This window comes from Corvus brachyrhynchos, unplaced genomic scaffold, assembly GCF_000691975.1.
Source record: "Corvus brachyrhynchos isolate BGI_N302 unplaced genomic scaffold, ASM69197v1 scaffold4, whole genome shotgun sequence".
NCBI classification, from domain to species: Eukaryota; Metazoa; Chordata; class Aves; order Passeriformes; family Corvidae; genus Corvus; species Corvus brachyrhynchos.
The window spans coordinates 8,168,659-8,180,060 of record NW_008237878.1 but is presented as its reverse complement, the minus strand read 5'-3'; the positions used below and the strand labels follow the sequence as shown (position 1 = coordinate 8,180,060).

Genomic DNA, 11,402 nt, shown 5'->3' with positions numbered 1-11,402 from the left:
CTCTCACTGGAGTCTCTGCTCTGCTCGCCCTGCACCTTGTTGCGGTGCTGCATGGCGCGGTGGTAGGCGATCTGCACCGACTTCCGGATGTTGGACTTGCGGCCCTCCAGCATCTTCTCTTTGTCCAGGTCCTGGTTCACCCCCAGAGGCACCAGCTTTGTCCGGGGCAACCACTGCCTGCAGAGAGCAGGGGGCCACCTCATTTGAGGGTTACAATCGTCTCCAGGGACCCCCCCGCCCAAAGCCCTCGGCAACCTGGCCTTACCAAGTGCGCTTGTTGTCGAAGAACAGGACAAGGTAGAGGTGCTCGCGTGCTTCCTGAGTCATCTGCTCCCCCAGCTTCAGCACCTCCAAGGGGGGCACGGGGATGGGGACGCCATGGTGGAACATGCCTTCCCGCGGCATCTTGGGGTCAATGATCTGCCAAAAGAGGAGGGGAGGGCTGAGAGGAGAACAGGGACCCCAAGAGCCAGTCTCCAGGGAGGGGACATGGATTTCAGAGGCCCTGATGATGGGCAGTACTCACCAACGCTGGGTAGGAGGGGTAACCCCGGCACTTGGCCCACACCAGGTCCAGGGCATCCAGGGAGGAATCCTCATCCTCAGACAGCCACCCCGCGCCACGCCCCATACCCTTACGCACCACTGTACAGGAGGAGAGGGGAGTCAGCTGTGTCCCCCCAGGTGATGGTGCCAGACAGGCACAAGGCTGCACAGCCATAGTACTTACTCCCGTGCCCCACACCTCGTCCCGTGCCCACGGAGTAGGACTCATTCTCCGTCCCTGATGTGTCCTCACTGCTGTCCTCTGGGAAGTTCACTCGGGAAAAGGAGGGTTTCCCTCTGCCCTGCTTGGAGGGCGTTGTGCTGCAGAGACAGGGAGCAGAGCCATCAGCAGGAGTCATGTTAAGCTTCCAGAAACTGCTTTCCAGAGGGCCAGGCTGGTGGGACACCAGGGCTTGTGGTCTCCAACTGCTGGCCTCAGCACTGGGAAGGACTTGGCAGGAGTACCAGGCAGAAAGGTGGGATGGTGCTATTGCCAGGGTGCAAGCCAGACCCTCACCCAGTTTCACCTGGGAGGACCAGAAGATGTGCCCTGATCCAAATTAGAGGCATAGGCAGGAACCTGCTAGTGCTGGCTGCTGGAAGGACCAATGACAGAGCAGCTGCTGTGCAAAGAGGGGATTCCCCAGTTTATGCTTCCTATTAGCTCTTTGCCACACGCTCATACCTTTAGGTTTTACATTAAAAAAGGCACAAACCCCACACATTTCTAGAGATTAGCAGCCCGGCTGCAGGAGGATGAACAAGACAGGGACCACCAGAGACCTCGTCCAGCAACTCAAGGCTGAGAGCTGCCCACTACCAGCCTGGGCAGCACCGTTGTCAGCAGAGCTGGGCCAGGGACAGTACCTGGTGCGGTCTGAGGCAGCACTGCTGCTGCTGCTGCTGCTGGACTCCGAGTCGGAGCTGCTCCGGGGAAGATTGCAGTCGTTGCGGTACACCAGGAAGCTCTTCTTCACGGGCTGGTTCCCACTGCTGAAACCGTTGGCTGGCAGGTCTGAAAAACACCCCAACAAAGAGCATTACCACTGCACCAGAGCCTGCCACACACTGCCAGTGGGGCCACAGCTGCCCAGCTGCACCCACCCATGGTGGTGTCCTCTGTGGACTTGTCACTGTCACTGTCCGAGCTGGAGCTGGGGCGTGGGCTTCGCCCTCTCTTCCTCTGCCGCTGGGAGGACCCCATTATTGGCAGTTGGGGGGGCCCAATGGGGCTGTTCCCATGCCCAGGAGTGATCTGGCTGTCTCGATTCTTTGGGGGGCGTCCTGGACGTTTTGGAGGGCCTGCAGTTTTAGGGTTCTTCTTGGAGAAGAGAACAGAGGTCCTCCTGCCAACTTCATGTGCTGGGGTAGAAGAAGAATTGGGACCTAGACCTGGAAGAGAAAGGAGGTGTCAGCTGCAGCCCTGATGGCAGGGACTGCATGGCAGTAGTGTCAAGAAACAGCTTCATTTCTTGGGAACATTATTTCAGATGATCATCCCTGACTGCAGAAGAACCTGCTTTTCCCAGTGATTAGGGGACAGAACTGGGATGCAGAGGTGGTAAACCCCCAGTAACTCATAGCAGCTCTGCCTGAAGCTTTTGCTGTGCTCCTCACAAGAGCCCAGCTCAGCATCTCCATCCAGGGAGCTGGCAGATGGCCTGTTTGACTCTCAGCCCTGGGAAAACGTTTGGAGCTCAGCAGTCAGTGCTGTTGCAACTCCCTCCCATGCCCTCAGGCAGGAAGGAAAACCGAAGGCAGCCTGCTCCATGATGCCACTAAAAACCAGGTAACATGGCCGAGCTGGCAGGGCCTGGCAGGAGGAAACAATCCACCTCATGCCCCACGTCACACAGCTGGAACTGTCAGTCTCTGGAACAACATCCAGTTCCTCGACTGACAAGGAGATTGAGTTCACCAGGTGAGTGCTGACCGCAGCTGTGAACACCAGTGACCTACCAACCCTCCCCAGGGCCAAACACACACCAGGCTGTGGCTGTTCCAGACACAGGACATGGCCTCCTTCATCCAATCCCCCCTGCTTGGCTGGCACAGCTCACTACACAAACTATCCAGTGAGCATGCTGGGAGGGAGCCTGGGGAAGCACAGATATCATACTCTGCATCTGCCCCTATCGGAGGCACTACAGGAAGTGAGGAGCCCCCGCAGGGGAATGCACAATAAGGGACTGTCCCACAAGAGGCCACCTGCCCCGTTCCTATGGAGGGGTGAAGAGCGAGGTGTGTGTGGAGAGCTGCCCACACAGTCCTTCTGCCTCAGGAGGCACCTGTCAGGGCAGCCTCTCCCCAGCCAGTCCTGTCCAGAGGCAGCTCTTCATGGCTCCCCAGACTGGCAGTTCTGGAGAGAGCATTACCTTTGCCAGTCTCCTGGCTGCTGCTCTCCTCCGCAGCACTGTCCGTCTGCAGGTCCTTCTCACAGGGGTTGTGGGACTGCAGGACTCCCCTGGCAGAGGAGCTGTGCCGCTCCAGCCCATCCCGGCCCAGGTCCCGTGGGTGTGCGAGCTTCCGCCGTAGGACTGTGATCTCCTTCTTGATCATCTTGGCCCGGCGGGACCGTCCTATGCTCTGCTTGCCAGCGTTGACCTCATCCAGCCGCTCCAGCAGGATCTTTAGCTGCTCCTCCAAGGGCAGGTGCTTCTGATTCTCCGAGAGCAGCAGCCGCATATCTTCTGGGGAAACAAAGAGGAGCAGATGCATGAAAGAAATCAGGAACTCATTGGAGCTCCTCTACCTGAAAGGGCACGAGGCACTCCAGGTTCCCTGCAGGGAAGAAGGAGCTGACATGGCATCAAACACCTGTGAACCCTTTAGGGAAGTTATCCTAAAAGACCAAGAGAAGGACCCCTGTGGGAAGTCAGCCAGTTGGGACCACTGGGGAAAGCAGGCTGATCAGCAGTGTGGAGAATACCAGCATTCACATTGTCTGGAACAAGGACACAACAGGAAAGAAAGGACACACAGACAAATCACTGCCTAGAACCAACCTAATGGGGCTGATAGGTACCTGGCTAACAAAATCAGCAGCTCTCCAGGGAGTGGGGACACACAGCCCAGCATTACACTTAACCTCCCAGAGGAGGCAGGTCAGACTCTTGGGTGCCTTGACTCTGCCCAGACTTTACCTCTGAGTAGCCCTCGTACCCCAGGACAGGGAACGAGTACCCACCATCATCAATGTCTTGGATCTGAGCCTCTTCCACTGTTACACAGTGGGGGAAGTGCATGCCTGTCTCAAAGTCAATGCCCATCTTCTCTGCCTGCCGGCGAGCCTGCCGGAGCACGGCACCTCCCTGCTCCCGCAGACGGATGGCTGCCCGGTAGAAGATTGTGTCTTTGGCATTGTATTTCAAACAGTTGTTAATAATCAGGTTGAAATCCTCCTCAAAGTCATCAAAATTCAGATAGCGATAGGCTTCCAGATTTTGTTTCATTGTCTGAAAATCCATCGGCTTCTTGATGTGATCCAGGTAGTCTGGGACCTGCATGAGGAAAGAGCCAGAGCTAAGAGCCCAGGAGCCACAGTTAGCAGTACCTGCTCCAAGAAAACAGTTGTTAGAGGAATCAGGTATCGCTCCCTGTGCTCTGCCCAAATGCACATCGGGGAATGCTGTCTGCTTTTGCAGCTTGAGGAACAGCAACGCCTCCGGACTAGGAAGCCCATGTGCTGTGCTCAACCTGCTAGAGCGGATACGCGCTCCGAAGCATTTTACAGCTCCAGCACACACGCCAGCATCCTATCCTCAACTTCTGCCTGCAGGCAGCTGGGATCCAGTATGCTACAGGTTATTCCCTGGAGAGGGAGCTGCAAGTGCAGCCCCAGGGGTGAGGGTGAGTGCAGAAAGGTAAAACAGAGCCGTCCAGGTGGCAGCACTGGCTGCAGGTGAGATGGTGCAGCCTGCCTCCCCATCTGCTAAGATGCCTCCATGCTGACCTGCTGCCAGAACCTTGCAGAGACCATGTGGACTTCGCCCATATTCCCAGGCAGGGACTCCATGACAGTCTCAGGAATTCTCTCTCCTACCTGCAGCAGTGGCAGTCTGACATCCCTGTGTCCCTGCTCAGTCAGTCACCTAGCAGAGGCCTTCAGAAGAAGACGGGTAAGAGCATGCCAACTGCTAAGGGCTGGCACTTTGCCTTTCCCAGTGGGAATCCCCAACTGCTCACAGACCCTGGGATGTCACAAGTAACACATGCAAAGGAAGGGCCAAGTGCTGTGCTCCCAGCTGTCACCAGCTCAGCTGTTCTGCATTCGGCTTATCCAGGAGGGGCATTGCTGCCCACCCCCCTCAAGTGAGTGAGTGATGCTGGGATGTGTGAGCCAGCAGCAGCTGCTCAGGGATCTTCTGGACCAGAGCACACCCTGGGCAGCCCTTGGCAGGAGCAAGGGACAAGTTTGAGTGAAGTAGAAATCTGGGGGAGGGGGTTCTTACTTCGTAGATTTCTGTTACCTCAGACAGAGGAACCGGCTCACTGAAGATGTTGCCCGTGTCTTTCTCCTGCAGCTGCTCAAGCGTCTTTCGGAGGAGGATGAGGAAGGGGGTCAGCTGCATTTCCAGCGCCACCTGCTGCACTTTGATCTGAAACAAAGGAACAGAGCGGGGGCTGAGCCCCTGGCCCCAGCCAGGCAGTGGGGACTGTCCCCAGGGAGCAGCAGCCCTGCAGGACAGCAACACCTCTCCTCTCCTTGCAGGGGCAGTGACTGCCCCTCACCCCCGTTTCTGGGGAGCAGAGGTGTAACACCAGCTCCAGCACCTCTGCGTCCCACCTGCGCCTCACGGAGCAGCCATCTTTGCTCAGAGCCATTGGAGCAGGGCGCAGCACAAGGGGACCCGACACACCTACAGCACTCTACGGAGCCCCTGCTGATGCCCACCCCAGCAGCTCCCCAAGGAGGGGCAATCATTACCGTCTCTCTCTTGAGCTTCTCCCGCTTGCGTATCAGCTCCACCAGCAAGCGCGCACGCTCGAGGTCATGGCGCAGGCGCTGCCATGACTTCAGCTGTTCCTTCAGGGCCCAGTTCTTATCCTCAGTGTCTCTCTGTGGGAACATCAGAGGCCATGAGCTGACAGAAGATGTGCTCCCATCTCTGCCTTCCTGACTGTGTGCTGGGGCTCTTCCCTGGCAAAGGGAACCAGCATGCCTGACCAGCTGGTCCAGCGAAGGTCACAGCTCTTTTCTTGTAACCTAGGCAGGTGATTCAAGACCAATCTGACCTCTGGTGAGAGCTAAATACCTGCCCCTTGGTCACCAAGCCCTTAGGATGTCAGGAGGTGGACATCCTGAGCCTCTGGAAATACTCCTCCTAACATGACCGACTGCCTGTAGCTGCCCAAGAGGTCGGTGCTGCTGCTCACAGCTCTGACAAAGTGCAACAGGGCAAAAAGGGAATCCCAGCTCTGGTTGCTTTCATTTCTGGAGCACCAAAAAAATTAAACCTTTTATCCTGCCATAGCCAAAACTGAGCAGAAACAGTCTCAACTCTTCTCCAGCAAAAATAAGTAAAAGTAGACAAAGGCAGGAGAAACCCCTGCCCAGTCACAGTCATCAAAGGGCTCAGAAAGAAAGATTTAGAGCTCAGATGGGGAGCCAGAAGAAAAATCTTCCTCTCTGGCACCAGACTTCACATCTGTGAAGTGCTGACTGTGGGCTGAGGCAGACTGTGGGCTGGAAGCAGCACCCGGAGGGAGCACTCCTGGAGCAGTATCAGAAACTGGAAGCGAGGCCTTGGTTTGTTCCAGACTGTTTCTGGAGATGCCCAGCCATCTCTCTGAGCACTTCCTGACACAGTGGCCTCATACTAAAGCCATTTCTGACAGGTTTGCCACCACCACTGGCTAAATGCAGGCACAAGAAAGGAACTACCTTCAGCATGGCAGCCTGCCAGTGCTGTTGTTGCCTGGCAATTCTCTGAACACTGAGAGCAGAGGAGAAGGTGAAGCAGCAAAAGCAGCTGAGGCTGCCCTTTCCTCATCTGAAAGCTCATACCCCTGATCCCCATCTTGCACCTGGAGGCATTGCATGCAGCAAAGGCTCCAAGCCCACAGCTCCAAAGGCACAGGAAGCACACATACAGCCAGGGTTCCCTGCAGTCCCCCAACAAGCAGACCTTACCTGGTCGCAGTTTCTCTGTGACTGCAAGTGTGTCTGAAGGCGGCGGAGCAGGGGGACACCATTGCGGGACTGTCTCTTCAGAGTCCAGTAGCTGTGCAGCCTCTGCATGAACTGGCTCTTCCTCTGGATGGTTAAACGGTTTGTAATCTTACTGAGCCTGAGGAAAGGAGAGGAACCACAGAGTGCATCAATGAGACAAGTCTGGCTGCTGTAGGAGAAGCCCTGGCTAGGGACATGTAGCAGCAAGGCCACCCGAGAGGAGCTGAGAAGCTCCTCAGGCAGAGAGCACCCTTTCCGTGGCAGGACTTTCTGTAACACCAAGCCACAAAGGGTAAGCACAACAGAGGATGCCAGGAAATGTGCAGCCTTGCCCCTCCATAAGAGACTTGTCCTTTCTACTTCCTGTCAACTTTTGGGCAAAGCCTGGGGCAGGATGGGGTGCAAGACAGCCACCCTGGGGGCTGGACCTTTAACAGCTCCCATGGTCCCTGAGACCAGGAGTGTTAAGGTGCTACTACCCCAAAACCATTATTTACCGGGCTGAGGGCCACTTGCTGTGACAGAGGGTCTGGCCAAATGTTACCAGAGAAACTCAAGCCCTGGCAAAGCACGAGGAGGGAGCAGGAGGCATGAATACAACAGAGGTCCCATCCAAGACTATCCTAAACAGCCCAAAACATCACAAAAGGGATTGCTTACTTCCTACAACAACAGATAGTCTGGAGGGGCTGTTTAGCCTTGCTCAGTAGAGTTGGACAGAGATGCCCTGCTAGCACAGAGCCAAAGGGACAAACCCTCAGCATCTCCCCACCTCCCAGGGACAGCTCTTCCCAGAGGATGACCCAACCTGCATCAGTCTCAGCTGAAGAGGATGGGCACAGCAGCTTCATGTGCCATCACTGGCCAAGCACAGCTCCCACAGGAAGACGTGGCAATCTGGCAACAGCCCTTGAAGAATAATTAATCCCAACAGGAAGGCCTGGGGAGAGGTTAACAGCTTCTAGCTCAGTGTGGGTTTCGCTGTGAGCACGATAGCAGCAAGACCCTACAAATTGCCTGCCAACACGTCCACACATTAAGAAAAGAGGCTCTTGCTATGGAGCAAGCCCTGAGTGAGCAAAAACATAAGTTTGGGACACAGACTGTGGCGAAAAGCCTGCAGCCTTGTGGCAGAGACCTGCCTCCCCAAGTCACCAGAATGCTGCCCAGAGGGTAGTGGCTTCCATGTGCTCCCTTCCAACTGCACAGGAGATAGTCTTGAGGATCCTGACAGTGTCCTATGGTCACAGCCCCAGCACAGCTCCTGCCACAGGAAGGAGGAGAGCTCAGCAGCTCAGGATTGGTGGCTCACCACTACAAAGGCAAATGCTTCCATGCCCAACCTGTGCTTCAACTGGGTGTCATCTGCTGCAGAGTGACAATGAGATCCAAAAGCATCCTAGGATGCCCTTATGCCCTTTACACGCTGCTGAGGACATCCAGACTTATAAACTACACTGACAAATTCTGGCAAGGCTCTTAGGTGCTCTTGTTGTGGGATTTGCATGCCAGCCCAACAATCTAACAAGAGCAAGGCACAAAGCAGTTGCACCTGTAACTAAAGGGTGTTTGCATCTTCCCATGAAACCACAGGTTTGGAATGTGACAGAAACACAACCCCTTGTGAGGCCTCATGCTGGGGAGTCAGCCTTAGGATCGCCGTGTTCCTTGGCAGGCAGGAGTCCTGGTGCTCTCCAGCCACCCCTCCTCACAGACAGCTTTCAGCTCCCGTGGCCGCCCAGCCCCGCTCCAACAGGCAGCACCGAGAAGGAGCAGCTGCTGCTGCGCCTGGCAGAGAACACTGAGGAAGCCCAGCAAGGGGTACGTGGCTGCTGGGATGGATGAGCTCTGCTCAGCAGAGCACAGGGATCCCAACCCCAGACCTCTCTACTCCAGAGCCAAAATAACCCGGGATTAGCCCGTTTGCCAGGCCTGAATCGCTCCCATACTTCTGTCTTTAGCCTGACACAGGCTCAGGAGAGAACAGACCTCGGCAGAAAGGAGAGCAATTCCCTCCTCCCCGCCTCATTTACTCCAGTGCCTGAGGTCAGCACAACAGGAAAGTAGTGCTGGGAACCTCCAGCTGCTTCCTGACGCATCCGGCCAAGTTCATTTTCTACTGTTATACTAACAGCAGCTATTTCCTGCCCTGCTGAGGGCCCAGAAACTTTTGAAGAGCAGCACATGGCCCTGCCTCTTTGCAGGACTCCCAGAGGAAACCACCATAGCCCTCTGTGACAACAAAGTGAGAAGTACCTGTGCAAAAAGCAACGGAGAGGAATAGGATAATGCCCACATGGAAAGCAGGACACAAAGCATGGAGGAAAGGAGAAATTTCTCCCCAGTCCAGGGAGGGTGGCAGGTCGTACCTGTGGGGAGGGATGCAGGGCACGGAAACCACAGGCGCTGCAGCTCGTTTCTCTGCCAGGATCTTCCGTGCCTTCTTCATCTTGATCCTAGACTTGGCCTTTGCTTTTTTGACTTTCTCAGAACTCCAGCCCTTCCCCTCCTCCTCTTCCTCCTCATCCTCCTCTTCTCCCTCACTGTGGGAGAGGGCGGGAAGCCTGCGCACGGAACCTGGCGGTGTGTGGATGTCGCAGTAGGCAGTTTTGCGCACACTGAAGGAGGTACCATTGGCACCCGTCTCCCGGACGGGCTCCATCTTCATGTACAGCCCGGCCTGCTGGGCACAGGTGACATGGAAGGCGGTGTAGCAGTTGGCTTTGTGACACTGGATGCAAGCCCCAGAGCCACGCTGCTTGCAAATGTAACAGGTCAGCTTCCAGCGTGCGGGCGGGATGTGCTCGATGCTGTCGATGGGTTCTAGGAAGACGGTGTTGGCAAAGCACACCTCCGGGATCCAGAGGGCACAGACCACGTGTGCCCAGCGCCCATCGTCCGTCTGCTTGAAGGCCCCCCCCTTGTTTGGACAGAGGGCACAGTCCACAGCGCGCGAGGGTGACTGCAGGCACCGTCTGCAGAGCCACTGTCCCTCAGGGATGTAGGGCACCCCATAGCACTCCTGGTGCACAGCCAGGTTGCACATGTCGCAGAAGAGGATGACGTTGCTGTTCTGACACTCCCCATCGTTGCAGATGCAGCAGACGGCATCCTCATCCACCAAGGCGTTTGGGTCCCCCTTGTTGTGGCTCTCAAAGTAGGACTCCTTCTCTAGCCGGTCCATCAGGTACTCAAAGATCTCCTGGGGAATAGGGCTCACGCCTTCGTTCTTCCGCCTCTCATTCATGATGTCCAGCCAGATGTAATCCTCCTCATCCATGTCGTACTCCACCTCCTCATCCAGCTCCTCTGCTGACTTCTCGATGTACCTGGAAGGACAGCATGGGAAAGTAAGGGCATGTTTGACATGGTTGGAGCTGCTGAGCCCCAACTCCAGGATCTGTGGCTGAGGGAATGTTCAAATGCTCCAGCATTTCCAGCAGTAAGTCAAAATAAAGAAACAGGGACAAGGCAGGAATGTGCAGAAGTGGGAGGTGCTGCTGCACCCTAACTAGCACAGTGGCACAGCAGCAGCTTGGAGACAAAACAACACTGGTCTAAGGAGCAAGGTCAGGCCTTGGAGACTCTTCAGTGCAAGGAGGGGGCCTGCATGTGCCAGCCAGCAAGTGCCAGTGCTCTGGAGACAGCAGCCTCACAACCAAGACAACCATGCATGAAGGCACCATGTTTCATTAATTCTGGTTAATTAACCAGGGGGGGTCTGTTAATTCCTGCCTGAGGTATTAATTGGGGCTACTGCACCCACCAAATCTCTCAGAGAGTAGTGTAGGATAACCATTAAGAATTACGCCCGCAGACAGATGCTACAGGTACTGGTGCTGCAGGGCTCTGAAACTATCCTGGCATACCTCCAAAGAGCAGCAAGAGAGGCAAAAGGACACATTTGGGTTTTGTTTCAATTTTATGTGCTGATCCAGCAAGGAAAGAGCACAGCAGTCAAACTGCTGGCAATGACCTAAGCAGCAACTGAGAGCTCTGTAGATGCACAGAACCCTCAGAACTGTGATGTGACACCAGGCAGAGCCCCAGGAGCCTGAAGCTATGGAACAGCCAGCTCTGTTCCTGGGAGAGGCAGACAGAGGCCATTTCCAGGAGCCACGGGCAAGCCACTTGAACAAAGTGCGGCAAATTCCGCCTCCAAACCCAGGGCATGAGCCTAGGAGTCTCGTTGCACCCTGGCACGGACAATACCTGTAGTACGAGGTGGGACGAGGCGGGGCGTCAGGGGTGTCCTGCTCCAGCTCTCGGTACACCACCTCGGGCAGCTTCGGGGTAGTGCTGGCCGAGGCGTTGTGGTGATGGTGGTTGGAATCCTTGCGCTTCTCCTTGTTCTTGTGCTTCCCAGATTTGGGCGGGACGCTCTGCGTCTCCGTGTTCTCCTTATTGCTTCCATTCTCGGGCACCTCCTCGGGAACATCCTCGTCCTCGGACACCACGTCGAGATTATCGAAGATGCTGATGCGGTGGACGCGGCCATGCAGGTCCACCTCCACCATGCGCTGGGCCTGGGCGTAGGTCATCACCTCTCGGCCGGGCGACTGGGAGGTCTCGGAGGGGCTGGGCGACTGCTTGTTGGCGGCGCGGGCCTGGCGCCCCTTCTTCTTGTGCTTGCGCAGGGGGGTGTGCTGGGGCGGGGGCGGGGTGGCGGGGTCATAGTGGGACA

At 56.1% G+C, this 11,402-nt stretch overlaps 1 protein-coding gene across 1 annotated transcript in view; it reads right to left on the bottom strand.

Annotated features, from left to right (window-relative positions):
- The window catches only part of BRPF1 (bromodomain and PHD finger containing 1), a gene marked incomplete at its 5' end in the record, with an annotated part of 27,135 nt that extends 15,738 nt beyond the window's left edge, over positions 1–11,397 (bottom strand). The window contains 13 exons of the mRNA XM_017732313.1: positions 1–177; positions 266–420; positions 527–645; positions 731–867; positions 1,414–1,561; positions 1,651–1,938; positions 2,922–3,236; positions 3,734–4,046; positions 5,016–5,144; positions 5,474–5,605; positions 6,680–6,836; positions 9,088–10,047; positions 10,931–11,397. Coding sequence (XP_017587802.1) covers positions 1–177; positions 266–420; positions 527–645; positions 731–867; positions 1,414–1,561; positions 1,651–1,938; positions 2,922–3,236; positions 3,734–4,046; positions 5,016–5,144; positions 5,474–5,605; positions 6,680–6,836; positions 9,088–10,047; positions 10,931–11,397 — 3,497 coding nt within the window. The remainder of the gene's footprint in view (positions 178–265; positions 421–526; positions 646–730; positions 868–1,413; positions 1,562–1,650; positions 1,939–2,921; positions 3,237–3,733; positions 4,047–5,015; positions 5,145–5,473; positions 5,606–6,679; positions 6,837–9,087; positions 10,048–10,930) is intronic.
- Between the last annotated feature and the right edge of the window lie 5 nt (positions 11,398–11,402).